At 37.9% G+C, this 24,819-nt stretch overlaps 7 protein-coding genes across 7 annotated transcripts; 5 read left to right on the top strand and 2 right to left on the bottom strand.

The window, feature by feature from the left end:
• Nucleotides 1-165: 165 nt before the first annotated feature.
• Nucleotides 166-4,754, top strand: LOC105177369 (putative membrane protein At3g27390). Its single transcript, XM_011100489.3, has 10 exons — nt 166-706; nt 1,385-1,493; nt 1,582-1,774; nt 1,864-2,000; nt 2,568-2,856; nt 3,009-3,115; nt 3,225-3,360; nt 3,554-3,752; nt 3,863-4,106; nt 4,221-4,754. Exons 1-10 carry the CDS (start codon nt 613-615, stop codon nt 4,480-4,482), a joined length of 1,770 nt encoding a protein of 589 aa, XP_011098791.1. The 5' UTR covers nt 166-612; the 3' UTR covers nt 4,483-4,754.
• Nucleotides 4,755-4,858: 104 nt separating this feature from the next.
• Nucleotides 4,859-7,218, bottom strand: LOC105177370 (very-long-chain 3-oxoacyl-CoA reductase 1). The gene is made up of 3 exons (XM_011100490.3): nt 6,549-7,218; nt 5,930-5,999; nt 4,859-5,252 (listed from the first exon to the last, which is right to left on the bottom strand). The coding sequence occupies exons 1-3, from the start codon at nt 7,184-7,186 to the stop codon at nt 4,998-5,000; spliced, it is 963 nt and encodes a 320-aa protein (XP_011098792.1). The 5' UTR covers nt 7,187-7,218; the 3' UTR covers nt 4,859-4,997.
• Nucleotides 7,219-9,177: 1,959 nt separating this feature from the next.
• LOC105177372 (zinc finger CCCH domain-containing protein 43) lies at nt 9,178-12,938 on the top strand. The gene is made up of 6 exons (XM_011100493.3): nt 9,178-9,715; nt 9,846-9,899; nt 10,461-10,577; nt 10,765-11,076; nt 11,492-11,740; nt 12,589-12,938. The coding sequence occupies exons 1-6, from the start codon at nt 9,395-9,397 to the stop codon at nt 12,745-12,747; spliced, it is 1,212 nt and encodes a 403-aa protein (XP_011098795.1). The 5' UTR covers nt 9,178-9,394; the 3' UTR covers nt 12,748-12,938.
• A 2,128-nt stretch (nt 12,939-15,066) lies between these two features.
• Nucleotides 15,067-17,266, top strand: LOC105177373 (succinate dehydrogenase [ubiquinone] iron-sulfur subunit 2, mitochondrial). Its single transcript, XM_020699308.2, is given in 6 exon segments — nt 15,067-15,582; nt 15,585-15,687; nt 15,690-15,909; nt 15,911-15,997; nt 16,609-16,634; nt 16,637-17,266. Coding segments are annotated over 6 exon segments (1,038 nt in total). The 5' UTR covers nt 15,067-15,156; the 3' UTR covers nt 16,813-17,266.
• Nucleotides 17,267-18,046: 780 nt separating this feature from the next.
• Nucleotides 18,047-20,635, bottom strand: LOC105177374 (ATP12 protein-like protein). The gene is made up of 3 exons (XM_011100494.3): nt 20,127-20,635; nt 19,094-19,268; nt 18,047-18,710 (listed from the first exon to the last, which is right to left on the bottom strand). Exons 1-3 carry the CDS (start codon nt 20,562-20,564, stop codon nt 18,325-18,327), a joined length of 999 nt encoding a protein of 332 aa, XP_011098796.1. The 5' UTR covers nt 20,565-20,635; the 3' UTR covers nt 18,047-18,324.
• A 247-nt stretch (nt 20,636-20,882) lies between these two features.
• LOC105177375 (cystinosin homolog) lies at nt 20,883-22,993 on the top strand. Its single transcript, XM_011100496.3, has 8 exons — nt 20,883-21,229; nt 21,321-21,453; nt 21,568-21,657; nt 21,741-21,865; nt 22,103-22,145; nt 22,286-22,403; nt 22,485-22,534; nt 22,667-22,993. The coding sequence occupies exons 1-8, from the start codon at nt 21,111-21,113 to the stop codon at nt 22,817-22,819; spliced, it is 831 nt and encodes a 276-aa protein (XP_011098798.1). The 5' UTR covers nt 20,883-21,110; the 3' UTR covers nt 22,820-22,993.
• Nucleotides 22,994-23,309: 316 nt separating this feature from the next.
• On the top strand, nt 23,310-24,502 carry LOC105177376 (uncharacterized). The gene has a single exon (XM_011100497.3). The coding sequence runs from the start codon at nt 23,746-23,748 to the stop codon at nt 24,316-24,318; it is 573 nt and encodes a 190-aa protein (XP_011098799.2). The 5' UTR covers nt 23,310-23,745; the 3' UTR covers nt 24,319-24,502.
• The last annotated feature ends 317 nt before the right edge of the window (nt 24,503-24,819 follow it).

A 24,819-nucleotide genomic window follows, 5' to 3' on the forward strand; every position in this document is an offset into this window, starting at 1 on the left:
AACATGGCAATATAAAAAATAATCACGGTAATCTATGTCCTTTTTCTGAATACTTTTGTCGCAATTTCCAGCGTGGTATGACCGGATTTTGGAGTAAGAAGCCGGGCTCCTTTGCTTTTCATTTTAAAATAAGACTTCGAATGACTAGAAAAGTGCTTAGTGCTGGGTAAAATAAGGAAAACACAACGTAGAAAAAGAGAAGCTTGCAGGAGCACAGAACAACTACCTGTAACCCAAAAGATAAAAAAGAACTACTCTATCCATAGATCTGAGGCTTTCACGGGTTATCAACTGTTTGCTCATCTATTTAGACAAAACCCAAATTAAAGCGCATTATCAATTCTGTTCTTTTAATTAGCTTCAATGTTGAAACTCTTAGAAAGCCTCAAACTTTTTCGAGTAAAGAAAAGAAAGTGAACTACAAGACAGAAACCCACCAGTCTGTCGGTGTATTTGGTGGGCATCAGGTGCTGGAAGTCGAGTTCAGTGAGAAAAATGCTATCTTTTTTGTTTCTTTAACTACTTTCTTGTTCGGAGCTGAGCCATTTGAAGAATTTGGTTGATTGTTGGATGGGTTTGTGGTGATTGAGCGGAAAATCCAAGAAAGAAAGAATGGAACCTCCAAGGGGTTTCTGGGCTTCTCTCTGGAACTTCATCTTTTTCTTGCCTTTCTTCATTGGCCTTCTTATTCTTGGCTTCATTAAAGGTGTTCATTGCTACCCTTCTGTTTATCTTCTATTCTGTATTATTTTCTTTTATTTCGTTCTTTTCTGTATTCTTGCTTCTCCTTTGTGTTTGGTTATCATTTCCTGACAAGCTTGTCTTGTCTGCTCTGACACAATGTTAATTCTGTCTTGCTGCCTGACTGATAGTCCGTTAAATCGTCTCTGCATACCTGTATGAATAAGACTGAATTGTGATTTTTTATGTTCGGAAATATTACAGTTTTAAGCGTAAAATTTATCCTAAGATTGGGAGAATTGCAAGTATTGTTTGACAGAAAATGAATTATTGAATACATGCAACTCGGAAAGCCGACTTGAGATTTTGATCATTGAAATGGAGTCCTTGACCCTCTCTCTCTCTACCTTTCTCAATAATTTGGAGGTTATTATTTGATTAAGAAGTGTGGCTTCTTTTCATTGCACATTTTCTCAACTTCAGGATTCTCACATTTGAGTTGATGTTGGTCAAGGTGTTACTTGCCCTGTTGTTTTCTTACCGAAGAGTTGTTGAAGCAATGACTGCATAAGATTGTATTGTATCACCATTGCATTCAGTTAAAACAATTCATATGTATTATTATGTATATATATGAGAATACAATATCATACTGCTATATAATTAAAATATTATCCGCTGAACTTCTCTTTGTTTGTTTCAGGTATCATTATGTTCCCGGTGATATTTCTGATAATAACTGTCGCAATTTCAGTGATAATATTGGGTCTTTGGCCTATACACTGCTTCTATACGTATTACTGCATTTTGAGGTGTGTTCTTGACACTTCTGTGATACTCATTTCAACAAATTGAACCATTTGTCATCTAAGTGATACCATCTATTTCTTGCAATGGCAGCACAAAACAATTTGGTCCAGCTTTGAAGCTCATTCTTAGCATTTGTATTGCTGCCGTCTTAATCTCATGGCCCCCCATTGGAATTGCATGTAGCCTTCTGTTTGGGGCAGCATATGGCTTGCTTGCACCAATATTTGCTACTTTTCAGGCAGTCAATGAAGGGAAGACTAACAAATTCTATCACTGCATTTGCGTATGTAAATTGTACCAAGTATAGCTTTATATATTTCCATTTCTTTTAGTGACTTCAAAAGTCTGGTTCTTGTTTCACCATGCTTACAGGATGGAACTTGGAGCGCTATCAAAGGGAGCTTCACTATTATTAGGGATGTTTTGGATGTTTGTTACCATTCTTACTTCTCAATTATGGATGATATAAGGCGTCAAGGGCCTCCTGAAGGAAAATATTACGAAATTCGGTATGTTTTTTTCTGTCTGCCATCATTAACCATCTTTTTGCTTTTCTCAGTTAGTCGATTCATCAGAAATTGGATTTAAGGTTCTTGTATTTTAAGAATTACTATGTTATCAAAATATTCTCCATGAATTGATCTTTGACTTCAACTGTAGGGTCTTTTCATCAGTGATAAATGTGCCTTTTGCATTGTGGAGTTCTATTGCAAGTTGGGTGTTTGATTAAACTAATCACCATAGCAAAGTGTAGCAGCTTATGTTTTGGTTTTGCTGCAACTGCATATTATGCACAGACTCCATAAACCAAAAGAGTGCTCAAAGTTTTTCGAGTTCTCTCTGTTATATTTGAATCAAGAGTAGCAAGCTCTATTATTTTGAGAATGCTTGGTTTGTCAACAAGTGACATTTCTAACTTCAAATGAATTGGGTGCTAATGTATAACAAAGTTAAGGAACAGCTGGTAGATGTTTGGAACTAGACTATTCACTTATCTCGACCCTGAAAATGCTGGTGGTTCTTATAGCATTCTCAATTTCTCATTAAGTTCAAGAAATTCCTGCTTTGAATTGCAGATTGTTATATGTTCCACTTGCCCTTATTGCTGGGATTTTGGGTTCAATCGTTGACCTTCCTGTGATCTCAGTTATTGCACTGTGTAAGAGCCCCTATATGCTATTCAAGGGGTGGCATCGCTTGTTTCATGATTGTATTGGCCGTGAAGGGCCCTTCTTGGAGACCATATGCGTGCCATTTGCTGGATTTGCTATTTTACTCTGGCCATTGGCCGTTGTGGGAGCAGTTTTGGGCTCCATTGTATCAAGTATCTTCTTGGGAGCTTATGCAGCTGTGATTGTCTATCAGGTGCACTCCCATTTCTTAGTTCTAACAAAAATGAGTAAAGAAGTAGGGAAAGGTGGAAATTGGAGAAATGGGAGAAAATTCTATTCTTGCTTTTATTAGCTTTCTCAACACTCTAGTACTACTAAAATCCAATAGTTGACTTTTGAGTGTAGGAGAGCTCTTTCTGGTTTGGACTTTGTTATATTATTGCCTCTTTGTCTATATACGACGAATATAGCAATGATGTTCTTGACCTGCCTGAAGGATCCTGCTATCCCAGGTTCTAACTTCTGCTCTCTCACCCCCTCTGTGTGTTTGTATGTGTTGTATTTATATATTCACAATCAACTGTAATATGTGAAAGAAAATTACTTGGGGTGTTTCTACAGGCCACGTTACAGAAAGAAGGCCCCTTCACGAACTACCTCTCGTTCCATTTCTTTCTCGAGGCCCAGCTCTTTCAAAAATCCACCCGCTCGTACGAGTTCTCTCAACGCGCCTATGCTTGAGTTGAAACCCCTGGAGGTACGATTTTGGTCAGATGGAAGCAGAAATCAACTTTATTCAGTTGAAAAAACTGATTAACATTTATTGTTAGACTATCTTAGTTGAGCATCCAAATGCCTATTTCTGAAGTTTCTGAAAGTAAATAATCGGTGCAGTTAATAATATCTAGTTTTGAGTTGGTGCTGATGTTCTCCAACACATGATTTTATAGTTAGCTGATGCGTTGTTCAAGGAGTGCCAGCGGCATGGGGAAGTTATGGCTTTGGAAGGGATAATAACACTAAAAGATATTGAAGATGCCAAGAGTAAAAGAGACAGAGGCAGAGTGATAAGCGTAGGTTTGCCTGCTTATTGCCTTCTTCAGACACTTTTGCGCTCGACTAAAGCCAATTCTACTGGCATATTGCTAGGTAAGTGAAAAATCTTTCTTCTACTATAATTTTGAATCTTCTGTTCTTATTATTGGTGAGAGATGTCAGAAAGAATGATGGTATAACATTTTGTCTTCTTGTTGATCCAGGCGACAATGTTACTGAAATAACCTCTTCGAATAGGCCTAAAGATACGTTCTTTGATTGGTTTCTGAATCCACTCTTGATCATTAAAGACCAGATTAAAGCTAGCAACCTCTCTGAGGCGGAAGAGCAATACCTCGGCAAGTTAGTTTTATTGAGTGGCGATCCTGCGAGATTGAAGAACTCAAATATTGGCCCGGAACCTGAATCTGAGCTTAGACGAGCCGAGCTTGATGCTTTAGCTCGAAGGTGAAGATGACAGTTTGAGTGTCTCTATTCAAATTATCGAGAAGTTGACTACCATAGTATTGTTATTGTATCGTCTCTTTCTGATTTTTATTCCACTGCTTATGTTTTCTGCAGACTTCAAGGGATCACTAAATCAATATCAAGATATCCAACATTTAGACGCCGTTTTGAGAGTAGTATGAAAAACATCTTGGAAGAGCTTGCCAAGAAGAATGGTGGTGGCGAGAAATCTGGCAGCACTGAACCTCAAACAGTGCCGAGATCAAAAAGCATGTTTGCCCGTATCTTCAGCCAGAAGTCTTTTAAAAGCAGAACAAATGGTGAAGGTCCTGATCAGAAGGGTGAAACGTGTGAAAGAGACGTCGAAATCGCATAAACAGGCGCAGTATCAGTTTAATTTGCAGTTGTATTGTTTGCAGCTTATGACTCATATAGCCTCTGCAGAGCTCACATCAGTTAATTTGCTGAATAGTCCTAGATATGCATAGGTGTTCCCCCCTTTTCCCCTCTTTCCATTAGGTTCTCATGGATCTTTCCTTCCAAATATTGTATAACCTCCCTGTTATTTGTATTGCAAAAGCCATAAACGTGTTGTAAGAAGTTTTGACTCTGTTTTGAATTTGATTTTCTTTTCTGTTCTTGTTTGAATGTTTTTCCTCCTTTTCCTTTGTGCCCCTCTCAACACATTATATTGGTAGAATGTAAATAAAGTGTTAAGTTTTAACTTCTCCCTAATGGAACAAAGAAGCACATTGAATTTGAAAAAGAAGAAATTTGAACCAGTTTTAAAAATAACTGATAATACGTCTCAAGACAATGTTCTCACTAAAATGGGCTGGGAGAGAATAATTGGTACAGACAGAGAGAGAATGCAAGAAACAGAGATGACTTCTACTCCTTCTTCCTTGAGTCTTTCAGTTGTCCTCTCTTCCTAATTCCGAGGCAGAACTTGAGACGCCAAGCATCAATTACTGACTCAGGCAAAGAACTTGCCAGAGCCCACAAGAGTGAATGAGGCCAGTAAGGGGTGCACCGAGGTTCATAGCCTATCCAGCGCAGGGCTGCACGAGCATAACCATCTGTTGATGGAACAAAGAAGGATGACCTTCTGATTGATGCCATCTTTGTTGCCACGTATAATGGTACCTGCAGATGATGAATCAGATCTCCACCTATTCACACTTACCAATTTCTAAACTGAACAGAACGACAAATGCAGCATCGCAATTGATGTGATACAGTAGCATTAGCAGAAAGGTGCTTTACTCATATACAAGGAAAATGAATGGTATTGATGAATTATCCTCCTTGATGACCATATTTGAGCGGAAAGTCCTAGAATCTTTTTATGGCCAAATCTATCCAACAAACAACTATAACTCGTAGAGACAGTTTAATTTGATAAGACTGTAGTTGTACCAAATATGAAATGCTGTATAATGACACCAACAAGAAATGAGATGAACAGAGGAGATTTAGTGAGACTGGAGTATCTATTTCGTCATACTCCTAAAGGGAAATGGCTACCGTAGAGATAGACCAAGCCAGCAATCAAGCTACTTTCATCTAAACCTTTATCCTCCATACTATTTTACTTGGATGCCTAGATAGAGCTGCTTGTAATAGAAAATGAAATATATGCACAACAACAGTATGATTTAACTTCAAAGATGACGAACAACAAGATCCAAATAACACTTTCCAATACGCAGCATTAGTCGAAAAACAATGAGGGCATACCACATTGACCTAAAATGATTCGCAAGCAATTGATCCAACCACAAAACAATATACTGATTATTATTCTGAAGCAGGAATTTTACCTGACACTGCACATCAATCCCACTCTTCTTATACTCCACGTAGAGGCATCTTGAGAACTGATCAACATACCTGAAAGCACCCAACAAACTCAGTTAGTATTATCATTTTTTGAACTACATATATTAATCCCAATCTACCTACAAATCTCACTCAATTTAGTCATAAAACAAGAATGGCCATTCAAGCTACATTTTAAGTAAATTTCACGAGTTCAAAAGTTTTGTCGTTCATACAAATTCCAACAATCAAATTTAACTGCAAATATGCCATCATGAGCAAGCGATGCTTTTAACAGTAAGGCCAGTTCCAGCATCAAGTAAAAAGGAGACGATTGCTGGAAAACAACAAAGTTGGAATACTTTACCATTCATTAAGCTTTTCCACTAAATTCAGTGAGCTAAGTAATTAACCGTTTGAAACAAATATAGGGCCAATCAAACTCAAACTCAAACTCTACTTGATTAAACCTCGTCTGGATCAGCTCATTAAACAAGAAATCAAGCTCAAACACAAGTTCAAGCGAAAGAAAACAGCATAACAATCCAAGCACACAGAAAAACAAACAACCAACAAGATAGAAAGCATAAGAAAAGAAACATATTGACAAGAAATACTCACGCTTTGGTAGCAGCATAAACAGAATAAAGCGGATCAGAAGGAATCACAATAGCAGCACCAGACCCAATATTGACAATCGCCCCCTTTTTCCTCTTCACCATCCCTGGCAAAACAGCTTGAGTCACTTTGGTAGTACCCTCCACATTCACCTTAATCAGATCACTCAATAGTTTGTCATCCACTTCATGCAAGAACCTCGCATAAGGATAAGACACGCCAACGTTGTTAATCAACACCCCAACATCTAACCCTTGAATAACTTCCTTAATCCTGGAAACCCCGTCGTCCAAATCGCCAGAAAAGTCCACCACCACATTCTTGATCTGGGTGGACCCGTATTTGGATTTAATGGATTCCGAGACATCCTTAAGCTTATCCGGGTTTCTGCCAACTAGAACTAAGTTGAGCCCTTTCCTTGCCAGCTGAAAAGCGAAGGCTTTCCCGATTCCATCAGTAGGACCGGTGATTAAAGCCCATGACCCGTAGTTCTTGAGGTTTTTCCCGGGTCGGAGGAAATTGACATAGACCCATTTGAGAATCGAAAGAGAGAACTTGAGGATTGATAAGAAACCGAGCGAGAGGAAGACGAGAAGCCATGCTGGCTGAGATTTGAGCTGCTCTAAGATGCAGTCCGCCATGAGCGAGGGATGATGAATCTGAGATGCGGTTCAAACCAGGGTTATATAAGTGCTTACATACGTGCATCATCATGATAATAATTAAAAAATGGGTAAAACTATTTTCTTATTTTTTTAAAAAAAAAAACAAAAAGAGCAAAAGAATTCTACATATAAATATATCTATGTAAAAATATTTGCTATTAAATAGTAATAATTTGAATATCCACAATATATTCTCTTTTTTCAAATCTCAACCATAGTCTTATTTGAAACAAAAAATTATTTTTTATAAAAAAAAAAAAGTACTAAAATGGGATTAAATCATTTTTTTTACTAAACCGAAAATAAATGAAATGCGATGTACATTGATGAGATTGGGTAGCAATTGATGAATAATACTATGGAGGGGGTGGTGAGAACAGAACCCAACAGTTGGGCGGCATTTATTGCCAACCATAAAAGAAATTGGAAAGATTGGCGATGAGACGGTGGTTGAAGCAGATGACCTGAAATTAGGTCATCCATCTTTCACCCTAATAATAAACCTAACAATTATGGACACTGTAGATTGCAATTTCAATTCATGTCAGATTTGTGTGTGGCTCATCCTCATCCATCACTTCAATTTCCACATGTAATAACTATTTATAAATAGATATTACCACTGCACTTTATAATCTTAAATTCTTATCAGACCCTTTTTTTTTCAATAACATAGCAATCAGGCTTTGGTTCAAACCAATTATATTTTGTACAACAATGCTTCGTGTTGTTTAAAGTTGTCATTCAAATAAGGTTATGTTCTTGTTCTGCCTTTGTCTCAAGAGCTGATACTGTTAGCACACATCTCATATTAATTATAAGCAAGAGGGAAAAATATCTTTTTAGTCCGTCAAGTATGCTTAATTTTAATTTTAATCCTATAAGTATGTTCATTTTTTATTAATTACAGTAACTTACAAAATTAATTAGTTTTGATCCGTTTGAGGATTTTTTACTTTTTTTTTCCCTGCCAAAATTCTAAATTTACCCAAAACTTTCCAACGTATAAATTAGTTAGTCCAATTTTCGGTCAATTAACCACATGTCATGCCACATAGAAGAGTACGTGGCAATTTAAGTGGGGAAAAGATAGTTGACTTGGGAAAAAGAAAAAGATCAATCATTCTTCCAAACCCTATCTTCTCCCCCAAATCAAATCTGTTTGTCGTGTTCAATGATCTTGCCAAAAATGACGAAGATACCATAGTTGTTATGCGTGACTCAGCCCTAAACGTTGTTGTTCGCTACCATGTTTTTTTTCTTCCCCATCTTTTTTTGGGAATAGTGGATGTCCTAATCCTCATGTGATGGATGTATTAATTAAAATTTTTTGATGGATAATTAAATTTCATTAATTGCTTTCATACTCGCAGATAATTCGATTTATGTACCATTTGTTTTAAATAACATAACCAAGATATGGTACCAATAAATCAAAACAAATATCCTCTCAAAAAAATCAAAACAAACATAATTTTTATATAAAAAAAAAATAAAGCAGAAGTGTAATCTAAGTGATCTGAAAGCAAAACATTGGGAAAATTGAGTTTTGAAAAAAAGGTCAATTAAAATCTCACCCCTCATCATCTTTGACCACCTATGCTTTGACTTTTCCATATGATCTCAGATCAAATTATATAATTATACTTTTTATGGGAAGTTTTTTCTTATTAGGATTGGAGATTCGAATATAAGAATTCTCATAAAACTTATGTGCTTAAATCAATGGGCTGTCTCCTAAATATATTTGTATGGTTTTATAATCCAAAAATCATAAAATGGGACTGACTTTACTTTTAAAAATAAATTAAAAAATATTTCCATACTCAAAAAAAGAAAGACGAAAAATGGATTGCATGCATTTTATTTTCCATATAATTTCTTGGAATTTATCTAATAATTTTGCTAAGAAAAGAATGGAGAAAGATAAAGGAATACTCATCCGTCGAACCAAAAGAAGCGACTTTAGTAGATATTGGAGAAAATTTGATAGGAAATACAGAAGGAGATACGGCATATCCGATGGACCCCACAAGCACTACCAGTACCAGCAGCACAAACTGAAAAAGAAGTCTATTGCAGTGCCAAAACTGTTGGCAGCACCGCACCACCAGAGACGTTATGCTAACACTCATTTAGCTATACGCTTCACACTGATTTCGCTCTCTAGGGTTTTTGCTCATAATGACAACTTACGAAGACGATAGCCAGACGAAGCCGTGCCCGGACGCGGAGACGGAGGAGCAGGAGCCAGGTTTTCTAACCCCTGCTCCGCTCTCGGAGGATGCGTTGATTGAGAGGATGGAGAGTGTAGCGCTAAAATCTGAAGACAATAACGACAGCATTGTTGATGATGATGGAAACAAGGATGTCGCCGGATGCGAGAACAGCGGATTGCTGCCGCTGCGACCGTACGCTGGGGATTGCCCTCACTACGTGCGAACTGGCACGTGTAAGTTTGGACTGAACTGTAGGTATAATCACCCAGTCAAGAAGACTCAGCAGGTACTTTAGGAGTCCTGAAATGTTTTCTCCTTCCTTTTTTTTTTTTTATTTTTTTGATATTTCTGAAAACGTTGATGTTGTTTTGTCATTTCTTAGAAATGTTTAATGATATTTTTGTGTTTGTTGGAAGTTTCTTAAAAGTAGGGACTCGGATTCGGACAACTTTGGCACGATTGAGTGCAAGGTAAATAGTTTTAACTTTTCTGGTTTCCGAAAAATTCAACGCTGAAGATCGGTCCATGACGTTTTGTTTCTTAATCTGAAAGCTTTAGTGTAGCATGATAGCGTTAGGTGGATTACTTGTCCAAAATACTGATGTTGATCAGTCTCTGGTATAAGTTTCCCGCTAATACTTAGGTTTCACTAGTTGTAAATTCTAAAACTGTACAACTTTTCACTAGAGGGTATCATGTATGCAGTAACGCCTAACTTGGTTTCTTGTAAAATTTATAGCTCTACAACTTTTTACTATAGGCTTTTTTGTATACATTATCATTTAACACGGTTCACCACTATATTCTGAGCTTTATTCTAGTATAATCTTCACAAAGTTTAGCTTGGAAAAATGGTTAAGATATTGCTCTTTGCTGCTTTTGTAATGCTTATATCTTGGTATTAATACCTTAATGTTTCAAGTATTCCGTGTTACAAGTTATTCTTCAAGACTGCCGTCTTTTATATTAGGTGTCGCTAGTCTTTACTTGCACAAATTGCCTGTGAATCTGCTTGGTTGTTGTCTTTGCAGTACTTCTCAACTGCAGGAGGGTGCAAGTACGGAAAATCTTGTAGATATGGCCATCCCGGTGAAGAGTCGGAAAATACTGTTCCAGAGCTTAACTTTTTGGGTTTGCCTATGCGTCTGGTAATACTAAGAATTGTATATTTTGTGTGCTTGTTTTGACATGTTTTTGTGCTTTTATTGGGTCTCCTTGTCCTAAATGCATTTGTAAATATCTCCCTGCGTTTTCCAGTTCCCATTACACGTATTGCTTGGACATGTGTCTGAAGTTTTTTTTTTACAATGATATGTATGTTCTTATTTTTATTAGGGTGAGAAGGAGTGTCCATACTACATGCGCAATGGTTCCTGTGGTTATGGATCTCGTTGTGTTTATCATCATCCGGAGCCTACTTCAGTGGCAGGAAAGAGATCTCCCAATGGAATGGATGAAAAGTTTGGGGAACCAGTAGTCAGTCTTGCAGAAAATAGCAGTGTTGGTTCTCTGCACCTGTCAGGAGCATCAAAACCATATCAAGCACCCTGGTCTTCACACAAATCATCTCACAGTGTGGGTCCCTATTCAGAAAACCAGTCATCTCCTCAATGGATTGGTGAACAATCAGAACATAATGGGCCTCAGGTAATTAAAAGTCTCCCAAGCCAGGCCTTGCCTTCAATTCCAAGTCACACATTTATACCAATGTTGCATATACTTGACATTGATGCCAAGTGAGTTTTTTTCCCTTTTCTTTTGACATCTTGATGACAAATAAAATTTACTAGATGGTAAAGGTGAATACCCCCACTTGCTCGTCTTTCTATAAATAACGTTGAAATCAATGCTGGCCCTTATGGTTGCTGCTGCTTTTGTGTTAACAATAGATGTGAGTTGTTCCGTTGTGGTTATGTGTTGCACCAGATTTTCCCATTCACTATGACTCTCTCTCTTGCCTGCACTACCTTTTGCATTTGGATGTCTGACACTGCTGTTTGAGAAAAATTATTGTCTTCACATAGCATGCATAAATCTGATACATTTTTCCTGATTTACTCAGGGTTCAAACTATTCCCATCAAGGAAGAAATTCTTGTACGGCTCCAACTGCCAATGGTTGTGTGAGAAAAATGGATGGCTCTATGCAAGTTGATGAATTCCCTGAACGACCAGGTCAGCCTGAATGTGATTACTTCATGAAAACTGGAGATTGCAAATTCAGGTCTACATGTCGGTTTCACCACCCGAAGAATCGGACGCCTAAGGTAGAAGAATGTATTCTTAATGAGAATGGCCTGCCACTGAGACCTGTAAGCTCATATTATCTTCTCTTGCACCTTGAAGTTCTTTAAATATGTCTTTTTGTACCTTTTGCTTCTATTGTTTTGGCCTAAACATGCCATTTGAGGTTTAGAGCTGTCAGGAGACCAGTATCAAAAGCAGTATTCTCCTTTCCTTTCCATGTTTTTGTACAATTCTCTTATTTATTGGGTTGGTGTGTGGTGGGAAGTAGCCTCTGTGGATATTTACCTGGATTAAGTATCAAAGGTAAGCGCCTACAGTATAACTTTTAAAGGCTCTACTATTGCAGAATTCTGTTCTCCTATTGAAATCAAAGGAATCTTATGTACAATTGCTTCCCTTAAAAAAGCTGGGTGTCCTTCTTGAGATAGGAAACACAATAATACTCAAAAGTAGAAGAAATTTCTCGGATCTTTCATGGTTTTGAGTCAAATGTGCTAAATCAATAAAGTTTGTGCTTCAAAGCAGTAGAATTTGGCGTTGGAATTATCGACCTTGCAGCTCATTATTACACGAGAACATGGATCAGGAGCATCCTCAGATTCTTAAAGCAATTTGGATGTGATGAAATATGTTGCATGTGCTTGTTGGAATATTTTAGATTATGGTATTGGTTTTCTGAGCTTTGAACCTGTCTTCTGAAGATGACCCTGGGCGGTGGCCTGGGCATGTTAGTCATTCATTGAATTGACAGGAAAAATGTTTCAATAAGTTCTGATGGCATTGTTGGCAGTGAAACTGAGGAACTTTATAGCTGAGTGGTCTGATTGCCATGGAATGTTTGAATACTATTATTTATCCTTTCTCTCTTTTGCTTTTTCCCACTGTCCCCTCATTGTGTTTAATTCTGGTACAGGGTAGAAGCATTTGTAGGCATTATGAGCGTCATGGTCTTTGCAAGTTTGGACGTGCATGCCTGTTTGACCACCCAGCAACCCATGGATTGCCAGCATATCCAGAATGGCCCACCTCAGGGTCTGCTGTTGGCTGTGATGGTAGTGGCTGGGATTATTAAATCACATAGCCAGGTGTGGGGTCTTTTGTTTTGTGTATTTAGGCTTCCATATCTAATCAAGCTTCTCTACAAGGAAGCGTCTTTAGCGACATACACTTCTAGTTGCAAGTGCTAGCATGGTACTGTAGGAAGAAAAACCTAAACATGTCCAGAGAAACAGAGGTATAAATAAAATCATTGTCTTGATGTCATACCATGGTACCAGTTTATAGTGCATGTGATCTAGTTCATCATCTAAGAATAGTTGTGGAAATAAACATGACTTGCACTTTAAAATGCTTTTCACAGTTCCCCCAAAACATACACTCGGGGATAAGTATAGAAATCCAACGAACTTATATAACAGATGCGTTTAAATTAAAAATTGCAACTGCCTGTCATTCCCCAACTCTTAGCTGGATGTGCCCAATTTGAACTCTACAATTTTTCCACGCCATGTTTTCCATCCAAACTGCACCGGCATTTCAGATACAGCAAAGCCACTTTTTCTGCATGGATATTAGTAGACCCATTTCAATGAAACTGTAAAATTTATAGTGAAGAAGATAGTTTAGTGAATTGGTTTAGAATGGATAACCTTGCGGGATTGCTCATGAGATGGGTGTTGCTGAGGCATACTGTCGAAACTTGGCTGTGGTGCAGCAGCTGCAGCAGTGTCATTAGCCTTCTTTTCATCTCTGGCTTTGGCAAAAATCACAGTAAATCCATCAGCTGAGGCAGGATTATTGACGTCCCACTCGCCAAATTTCGGCAATGGCCGACCTTTCTCGTGCTGCAGACAGAAAGGTAATTGTTTTATGTACGACAGATTGAACCTTTCTATCATCTTAAATTTTGCAAACAATGGGAGCCACGATATGCATATGGTGGGAAATTTTTTATCGAACTTTAGTGTTGCATCAATATGTAATCAATCTTTTAATAGTTAAAATATATAATGTAATTAAGTTGTAATTTAAAAGAGAAAATGCACACCATTGTGTTGGTGTTGCAAAAAGTGCACCTAAACCCAGGTCTAGATTTGGACATTGAAACTACATTTACTTGGATGGATTCCAAGTGTTCTTGCTAAACAGGTACAAGGCAGAATCATGGTTATTAGAATCTAGATTGTGAAACCTGTCTGGATACAAGTTGATCATCATCAGTTTACTGATATCAAATCCTTCTTGTTAGGAAATATCAGAGGCCAATCAACGCTTGAGACATCAAATCTCTCCGTATCTGTCAAACTGTCTGATTATTCCCTAAACCCATGCCCTAATTCAGTCTATAATTGACGCCACTGTAACTAAATTAACTTCATTAGAATGAGAAAAAAATAAAAGAAAATTGTATCTGCATCCTCGTCCTTGGTTCTCTGGCGTCTACACAGGCTACTACCACCTGAATGCATGGAGTCCAGATTTAAGTTGATAAGATTTGGCAAATTCCCCCCGAGACAACTAGCAGTACACGATTAAGGATGGTATTTAATTATGAATTTACATTTTCAGGGTGAGGAAGGGATTGTCTAGGAAATTTTTGACATTTTCAAAAGAAATATGTAGGAAAGCTATAGCATTGTGTTTTTGAGCTGACTGGCATGCAATGGTAAAATTTAGTCATCAAGACCATAGTATGCGAATGTGAAACAAGTATGTAGATAGAAATTAGAATTGTGATGTGATGTTATATGCGAAGATGGGGATGGGAGGGTTTGCAGTTGGGGGATACATGTGAGAAATCAAAGAAATAACAAACTAACCTGATGACTGAGAATTGCAAAAACACCAACAATACAACATCATGATTATTGAAGCAAAAAGGAAAATAAAAGAAGATTTAGGAGAGAAGAATGAGAAAGGGAAAGGGGAGAAACTTACAGACGTCATGAAAGATGGCAGGTATTTGGGCCGAATGGAGGAGACAAATGAATGAGAGAATGAATGAGAATATTTGTGAGCGAGTCTCAAGGGAAGGGATTACTATTAACAAGCTGCTATTACTATTAATTAATGGATTAGGAGAAGAGCAATCCTCATTTACTAATCTAATAATTTTTATTACTTGTTCCACCTAACTCTTTATCTAATCTATTTATATTCATTTAACATTCACTACACATATATGGTGCAATCCCACCAATCTACACTTTCCATCTCAATATTCTTTTCTTTCTAAAAGTTAAACAAGAAATAAAATGAAATTTTTGTTCTTCAACTTTTCAAGAAAATTATTTATTTTTTTTCCCTATACACATATCATTATAATTATAGATAATTTTTTATTTAAAATTGATTTACATAGTCACTTCATTTAATAAGTAACATTATTTTATTAGAATTCTTTTCTATTATTATTATTATTATAATTGTATAGTACATATTCGCACGCTTATGGAGCCAACATAAACTGCTACAATAATATATGCCCCATAACCACCAGCCAACCACATTGCCTCATTCCATCTCCACCGCTCATTTACCGCCACGTCATCTCCATCCACGACATCTCATTGACTTCCCCCTACGCATTTCTGTACATCACTATCACTGTTTGTATTTTGTATTTGACCTCTTCAAACTTCAAACCAAAACTTCATCTTCTTTGCCATCAATGGCCACTGGGTTGCTCCGACCGGCGGTGTCTAGGGTTACGCCACTCTCGCCGCCCGCCAGGCCAATAGTTTCCCGTGCCCACGCATCCGCGGACCAGGCACAACAAGTGGAGCCCAAGGCGAAGCTCACCGCCAAACCCAAGACCTTCCAAATCTACCGGTGGAACCCCGACGCACCCCAGCTCCAGGACTATGAGATTGATCTAAAGGACTGCGGTCCAATGGTTCTCGACGCCTTTTAATCAAGATCAAGAACGAGATGGACCAAACACTCACTTTTCGCCGGTCCTGCTGTGAGAGAATCTGCGGTTCGTGCGCTATCAACATCGATGGGCGGAACGGTTAGCCTGTTTGACGAAAATATCATCTGGTGGGCCCACGATGATCACCCCTCTGCCGCATATGTTCGTGATCACGGATTTGGCTGTGGATATGACGAATTTTTATAATCAGTACAAGTCGATCGAGCCGCTGAAGAGGAAGAATCCGCCTTCGCCGCCGGGGAAGGAGATTGTGCAGAGCAAGGAGGATAGGAACAAGCTTTTTGGGATGTATGAATGTATTCTGTGCCTGCTGTAGCACTTCCTGCACCAGCTACTGGTGGAACCCGGAGTCTTATTTGGGTCCTGCCGCGCTTTTGCACGCCAATAGGTAATTCTTCTTCTTTTCCTTGACTTGGTGAAGTTTGTCTGTTGTTGTGAGGTATGAACCGCTTCAAAAGGTTAAAAGTGTTTGTGTTGAATGTGATTGTCTTACTGGGATACTTGGGTCATGACTGGTTTGTATCTGGTTCCTTAGGGATGAAGGGAAAACTGTGAATATGTGTGTTAAAGTTTATGAATTTGTTTAGCTAAATCCTTTTATTTGATGAAGTCATTGCCTAAATGTTATACATCACTTTGTTGTGCAATTTTGAAAGCATACTATAATTGAACGTGATTGTTAATAGAGAATGGCACAACTAATCTGACGAGGTGCCCTTTGCTTAATATTTTTTGGTTGGTTGGAGCAGTGCAGCCTTGGGGGGGGGGGGGGGGGTTGTAATCTGCCTTTTACAGTTCCTGGATCATTTAGCCCTTGAAAGTCCGTGAAGTATGTCCTTACTGTAAATATGAACATCCCAGGATTGGGACTCTTATATTTTGTATGTATGATATATATGAGTTTGATCACACAACGCAGATGGAATTATTTCTCGGAGTTTGGAAAGCATGCAGGTCTCTCATTTTGGTGCTCAAATGTTGTTTTCTATGTCAATGCAGATGGATAATGGACAGTCGTGATGAATATACCAAAAGCGTCTTGATGCCATAAATGATGAATTCAAGCTGTATCGCTGCCATGCTATATTGAATTGTGCTAAAGCCTGTCCAAAGGGACTCAATCCTGGAATGCAAATCAGAACATCAAGAAACTTGAGCTTTCAATTTCTTTCAAGACTGAAAAAGTACACTGGATGTATGTAGGAATTGGTTTAATGATTGAGCGTTCCCGGGTGAGAATTCTGTGATCTCTGGTTGTAACTTTTGCAAATTCCATAAAATTTGTAACTTAGAAAAAGGTTTTATGTTTAAAAGAATAGAGTTTCCCGTCTCTTTTCATTTAGGAAAAAATGGTTCAGCTCGCACTTAGCATGTCATCTTGTATGCAACCCAGAAATAGATGGAGAACCAGATGTCTCTAGTTTTGTATCATAATGCAGGATTTGGCGACCAACATTACCTGGTTGCCCATGGGTTATAACATACTCGAGACGGATTAAGTCGTGAAACTTTATTCTCTGCTTTCTGGCCTTCCACTGTAATTTGAATGGGATTACTTTTGCCCACCAGATCAACCGCACTGGAGTTTTATACTTCCTCGTTACAAAATGTTATGTTGATAAGGAAAAATAGAGTACAATGACTCTTATTGTTCAAACTTTGTTTTAATCCAGTTAATCTTCCCTTTTACCCTCTTTGCTTGGATGTTGTAAGAGAGCAAAACTTCAGTGTGTGTGCCACATGCTTTCTGCGCCTAAGTGCAGAAAAAAGTTGTCTAATTATCTATACGATTTTACCTACATCCGTATGATCAGTGTGATCCTATTCTTATTTCCATTGTAATTCAGCATGCCAATTCTTAATACCATCACAGTTTATGGATGACCTGACAACATAGGTTCCCTATATTACAGTATCCCGTATATATACATACGGAACCATATCTATGCAGTTGGTATAGGTTCAATTTGTTGAATGTACAACTTCAAAGAGGTTCCAGCATTACTGGAGAATCAGGGATATTAATCAACCTGACAGTACCATCAAACGCCACCACACCCCATCAAAACATCATGTTTCCGAAGCAAACAATGCTAACTGTTGCTTGTTTAATGATTCTCGTGGTCTTTAATCAGTTGCTGTCTCAAGTTATTGGGGCAAATGCTCGACTCCCCTTCCTCGTAAATCCTCAAACCATTCAATCATCTCAATACATTACCGTTACAGGTCAGTACTCAAGTTAACTCTGATTTTCTCATCTCTTCAAATTGGCTTAAGTTCCACAGCTTTGAAATCTACACCTACCTACAACAACATGCTGGGTTCTTCATGATTTCATCTTAGGTTGTAACAATGACTGTGATATAGCCTGCTGTTATTGTGATATCAGTAAACAGCCACCAATTTGCATCCAGTGCTGCGAAGGAGAGCCTTGATGTGCAGTTACACTCAGTACAAGAATAAGCACTGGAAGAAAATTTTACTGTAACATACAAAACCACCCAAATCGGGTTTATCTCCAAAAGCTATTTCTTTTTTCCCTTAAGTTTTCCGTTGTATTTATTATCGTACTGTAGAATACATACTATACTACATGGAAACAAATGGCAACTATGTGATTGGATTTATATCGATGGCAACTACAAGTTCTTGCAAGATAGGCTTTCCATAAGAAAAACGGGATGGCTTAATCTTGGATAGTTACCTGATTAAAAACTAATGTTTCCTTGATAGTCCAAGAAACACAGCAGCAGATGAGATTTGAACTCTAAGATCAGCAATATCAACATCATGACCACCTTCCACCAAACCCCATCGATCGACCTGTAAATCCTCTTCCAGCCTAATCAACTCAATAGCCTGCTCAATATTCAACCGACCACGAAACATTCCAATTGCAATGATCAAAGAATGAGCAGCTGCAGCAATTGCATCAATTGCAGCCAGCTCACAGTCATCCGTCTTCTTAAGTAGGTTCTCGACAGCCATAACTAGACCCTCCTCCTGCTTTCCACCAAAGAAACTGGTATACACGACAGGCTTAAAGCCAAATTCTGATTCCACCCATTTAATCAGAGGACTAAATTTCTCCACTTGAAGTTCTGCAAATTGTTATACATGCATATTAGGAAACAGTATAAACTCCTTTATGTAAATGATTTCCCTTCACAAGAGGTATTTGATTGCATTTATAATTACTAAGAATGCTGAGCTTGCACTAAATGTATTTATTAAAAAATGATTACCTACAGATGTTATTTTCTTTAATCTTTTAGTTGTTATTTTCACACACAGAGACTAAATGATGTACAAAGTACATAACATAGTGTAACAAAGTCAAATGCTGCTGGTAAATCTTTAGAAACCAATAGCCTCTTGGCACACAAAACTACATAAACCGATTTGCAAAATAGAAAATAAGATGTTTCCGTCGGACACACTTGAAAGTTAGGCAGCATATTAGAAACAGATTTACTATCCGTACCTCGTAGATCCCTTGTTAAATCATTGTCTCTTGGAGCACGACAAAATACCAGATCTTGATGAAATTTTTTCATCAAATGTTCAATTATCTTTGCCCTAGTGAGTGGTACTCTCTCCAATGCGGTGCAAGCAAGCTTCATGAGAGGCATTGTAAAAGGTCTAATTCCATCTGTTTGCTACAATAACAAAAATTGTATCACGTGGTCCCCTTAAATGTCAGATTTTCAACTTGATACGCAAAATGAAACTTAAAACTGAAAAAGTCATGAAGCACCTTTCCTTGTTGTAGAAAGTTAAGAAGAAAAGGTGAGTCATGAAGCACAGAGCAGATATCATAGTTATTGCCAAAAATCTTAAATATAGACTAACCAGAAAAGATATTTAACCAAACTAGAAACTAACAAAAGAACAGAGAACTAACTCCGAGAAAAGTAAAATCAATACAAAGGAATCTGACTCCTTGAAAATGTGAGAAAGCAAAATAAATGAAGAAAAAACACATAGAAAACATAAACACTAGAGAGACCCAAAACATAATGAAATTGAATTGCCGCTCGCAACTCGACCAAAAAAAATGAGGGCAGAAGTAAAACTTAGACCAAACCCACATCTTAGAACTCAGAAGTGGCTCATTTCGGAGCTCTTGGATTAAATTTCGAGTTCCAATTCTTACTGATCTTGAAGAAACCACTAGGAAGTTCATGAAATCTGAACACGTGAATTAAAAAGCACACTATCTCCGTCAGCAATGATGCCCTCCTGATGCTCCGATACTATTTTTTTTTTCCCTTGAAATAGCAAATCATCCAGTTGATTGTTATCTAAATATTTTCTCTAATAGTAGTATTGGAAAGCATAACTGACATTATGATTTATGACTCAAATGATATAACTTAGGTAGCAAATTGGAAATTGACTATGTGCTTGTTCAAGTGTGATCTTATTCCAAACCACCAGAGCAACGACATACCAAACCACAACAATCAATACACAAACCAATATAACAAAAACATAAAGCACAAACTGTGATGCACCTGGTACTCCCATTCAGCTGCAATGGCTTTAGCGAGGGCTAAAGTAGGGCACTTGAGATTCCTCTTCGAAGGAGTTTTCAGCGTCCTGTAATCCAGCATTACGCTCCACCCATTCCCATCTTCAGCTTCTCTCGTCGTCACCTTCTTGTAGAACCGCTTCCCAACAATCGAACCGGTCATGAATGACATCGGCATCGTCACGGACGACGATGAAGCCGGCGTACTTTTCGGTCCTTTGATGTAAACTTTGTCATCACTAGTCGAAGTTGCGCCGGGTTTCGAGTGATCTGTATCGTCGGAGGAAAAGGTGAAGGATGAGCGCTCGTGTTCGGTTCCAGCTGCGGCAGCTACAGTGAGGTGGCGCCTGGTGGAGGTAAGAATTCTGAGGGAAAAGGAATCGAGGGTTTTTAGGGTTTTCCTTACCATGTACGACGCCATTTTCGCGGTCGCTGTGTGTGTGTGAAAGAGAGAGAGAGGAGACGGTGAGGCTTTGGGCTATCAAAAATTGTTGTACCCGAAGTTTATTGACTAATGGGCTTGGTCCAGGCCCATATTTAAAGCCCATAGAACATCAGATCCGTTCTTCTTAAAATATTCATTTATTCCTAAGAATGTTTTAAGATAAACTATTTTGTAAATATTTTATGTTTTTTGATAACTGTTAATATATCATTTAAAGACAACTTTAACTCGAAACGGACAAAATTAGTATGAGGTTGTGGCCTGTCTAAGTCTATCATCATTACATAGCGGGTGAAGTGGAAGAAGGGATGGACGGTGATTGGTGGGTCTGTTAGTCTTATCTCACAGTCACGCGACGCCGCCTATTTTTTGCAATTATCAAGATTCTCCCACCTGCAATCTGCATCATTCCCCGTCATCATCTTTTGTCCTTAATCACTTCATCATCATCCTCATGATCATAAACATACTCAGTATTCTTTTTGTTTTCCTTTTGGGATCGATGATCATTGAAAAGGAAAAATGGCATCTTGGAATTCAGTTGAACTGGAAGTTCTCTTCTACGTTTTGGGTTGGATTTCATTTTGTTCATGGGCCATCTGTTTCTACCCTCAGCTCATCTTAAACTTCCGAAGGAAAAGGTTTTCTTTTTTTATCCCAATTATCACTACCTACTTACTTCCATTTTTTCTTTTTTTGGTTTTGATCTCGAATTAATAGAATGCTTTGCAGTGTGCAGGGTTTGAATTTCGATTTCGTGGTGTTGAACTTGACGAAACACACTTCTTATTTGATTTACAATGCGTCTCTTTTCTTCAGCTCCACGGTTCAGAGACAGTACCGCCAGAAATATGGGTTTAACCAGGTGAGGTGCCTTTTGATTCAAAATTTACTTATTAAAACTTTGATTGAAGATGAAATCCGCAAAGGGACCTTTGGATTGATTTGGTTGTGATTCAATTTCTCTTTCTAATTGCAGATGATACCAGTGGCTGTCAATGATGTAGCTTTTTCGCTGCATGCTGTTTTGATGACCGCTTTAACCTTGTTTCAAGTTGCAATTTATGATGTAAGTCATTGCTTTCTATTCATCACCTTGATATTTGCCTGCAATGTGATTGAAATAATGTTTTTGTTGATCTGTTTCTACAGCGCGGGAACCAGAAATTCTCGAAAATTGCAATCGCAATTGTGTCTGTGGCTTGGTTATCTGCTGCAGCTTGTGTCTTTGTTGCTCTGCCTACCCACTCGTGGTATTGGCTGGTATCCTGCTTCAAGTAATAACCTCGGACTCCAGCAACTTTATTCAGAGTGATGGGCCTCATATGCATTGGCTCTTTATTTGACATGATGCATTTACAACACGAGTTTTTTCTGGACATCTTTTTGGTGTTTTACAAACCATGTTGATTTGCTATCCTCGCCATTAGTTTTTGACGTAATAACACAGCAGTCGTACATTTGATCAATATGTCTTTTCTGTCAATTTCTTACATCTTGATTTGCAATTGCAGCACTTTGCAGATTGTTATGACCACTATCAAATATATGCCTCAGGTTAGTAAGATATGTTGGCCAACTTGGTGTGTGCACTTTAAGATGTTTATTCTTCAATAATTATTGAGGGCTTTAATGTTGTACTTTTTCTTGTATAAGTGCTATGGTTTAATACATAATTTGTATTCTTAAAATTATAGGCTGTCTTTAACTTTCAACGTAAGAGCACAAGTGGGTTTAGTATGGGGTATGTTTCATTCGATTTTCTTGGAAGCACAACAAGTTTCTGTCAGATGATGGTGCAGTCAATAGATCAAAGTGAGTCTTATTTTGTCAAATGTATGGATATTCCTTTTGAAGTTATATCTCATCGTTGATGATTCACATCCATCGTCACAGGGTCGTGGGTGAACTTGTATGGAAACATAGGCAAGACTTTGCTATCTTTGGTATGTGATTAATCTACCAGTTGTCGTTTTATCTGGAAAAAGGCATATGGCCTCCACCCTCCCCTGTGTTTTCCCCTCTTCAACAATTCGCTTGGTGGAAACCAGATGGAGATCTCACACTAAACTTTGCAGGTGAGTATCTTCTTTGACATCCTGTTCATGGTCCAACATTTTGTGTTATATACATCGAAGAAGAAGACGAACGTCTCTCCCAGTGATGATGCAGTAAGCAAGGAGCCGATGCTTAGACCCTCCTACGATCAACATCAAAATGATGTGTGTTAAAAATGAGTCTTCCAGTAAACATGTTTTTTACATTCTTAAATGCCCGACTGTTTTCTGGGATTCTGGTTCTGTACCGCAGTGCGGATCCAGGCAAAACCAAACATACGCCAATTTTGTAAAAACAAAAAGAAATCTTTACATTATTTTACTAATTTTCCCTCAGTTTGCTCACAAGTATGTGGGTTAATTCTTGTCATTTCATAGTGCGGCTGGCATATATATGTATGAAATGTGAAGGATTTTTGGGGATAATATATATGTGGAGGATACACAAGGAAATTCAAAGGAGAAACTAGTGTATTTTAACCACATAGTTTGCAAAAGGTTTTTTCAAAACATGTGCAATAATATCATTGCCTATATTTTGCAGTTATTGGTCTGGCACTTCATTAATTAGAATGACGTTTAGTTTTTGCCTTGTATCATGTTAATACGTATTCATTTACTGATAAGGTGTAAATATTGAAGATTAGTGCGTGAAAGAAAAGTCAGCAAATATATGATCTGCCTATATTTTAAAACGTAGTAGAATAATAATTTCAAGGAATTCTTTTTCCCTCAAGAAAAGGATTTTCAAAAGATTTTATTTAGAAGACAATTCTGTATCAGCATGAATATGAACAAGAACTACTACTCTGTGCAACAATTCTCAGTCTCCCCTTTCTCAACCCCTTTATGTCCCCTTTTAAGCTCATCATCATCCTCATCATTGTCCACCAAACTTTATCTCTCTCTCTCTCTCACAGCTTGGTGGACACGAATAGCATATTCGCCGTGTGGTTGACCAATGACCAATCAACCACCTTGCTTCCCAAGTTAACTATACTTGAAAACATAAGCACAGCTTTCTTTCTATTTAAAGCCACACAACTAACAAAACCTTGATTTCCATTCAATATCAAAAGCTCACAAGTTCAAAGCTAAAAATGAAGAGGGAGGGTCGCCAACATGGCATGGTCCGCAACTATCCCGTCCTATCAACGCCATTGGAACCCCGTCCCAGGCGCAGGATCCTTAATGAGCTGAGCTCTCCCCCTACCGCCGACCTCTTCACTAAAGTCTCCACCAAGCCCACCAACCACTCCAAGTTCACCGGCAAGTGTGGCCGCCCTATGTGCCGTGGATGCCATTCCCACCCAGTTTCCAAGTCCAGGGACAAGGCCAAGGGAGCCCAAAAGATTAAGTCCGCCTCAGACGTGGTCTCTAATTATAGATTGATCACTTGGAGGGTGGTGGATGCGAGGCCGGGCCTCAAACTCACCGGCTTTTCAGCCACCAGCGTTTTGGACTATATCGATTATGAAGCTGAGGACCACTACGATGATGCTGATATTAACGTTGAAGATTCGTATCATGATCACCAAGTTTCAAATCCTTCGATTGAGATCGTAGAAGGAGACGATGAATGTGACGATAACATCAATGAGGATGCAATAAGCTTTTGTGAAATGGTGGAGGATGAAGATGAAGATTGGTGCTTGGTGGAAGAAATCATGTGATTATATTTTCTATGATTAAATAAAAAAAATAATTGTAATGTATTTTTATTGTATGCCCAAACTCTGAAGAAATCCGGTTTGGGCTTCTTCTATTTGTATATTATATTATGTGTCCATTTGATTCGCGATATCAACTTTGATTTGTTCAAGTGCTAATAAATTAAAAAAGAGCATATATAATTGATGTGCGACTCTTGAGTGGGTGCAAATGACTTTTTCATGTGTTAGTGGAAGTTGACGTGGTTGTAATTTCAGTGAATAGAAAATTATCCTTCACATATTTATTATTTCTCAAGTTTTATTTTGTAATTAGAGAATTTTTTAAATGGTTGGTCCTGTGTTAAGTCTCTCTTAAATGTTAATATTTTAATTTTAAGGTGTGATATATGTATATATTTTTATAGTGTATTTTAAATATAAAAATTATTTTTTAAATAATTTAATATTTTTAGTATATTTGTTAATAATTTAGTACGTCACCCAATTAGTTGTTATTTATCC

The sequence above is a fragment of the Sesamum indicum genome, linkage group LG9 (assembly GCF_026168435.1).
Source record: "Sesamum indicum cultivar Baizhima isolate 11 linkage group LG9, ASM2616843v1, whole genome shotgun sequence".
Taxonomy (NCBI): domain Eukaryota; kingdom Viridiplantae; phylum Streptophyta; class Magnoliopsida; order Lamiales; family Pedaliaceae; genus Sesamum; species Sesamum indicum.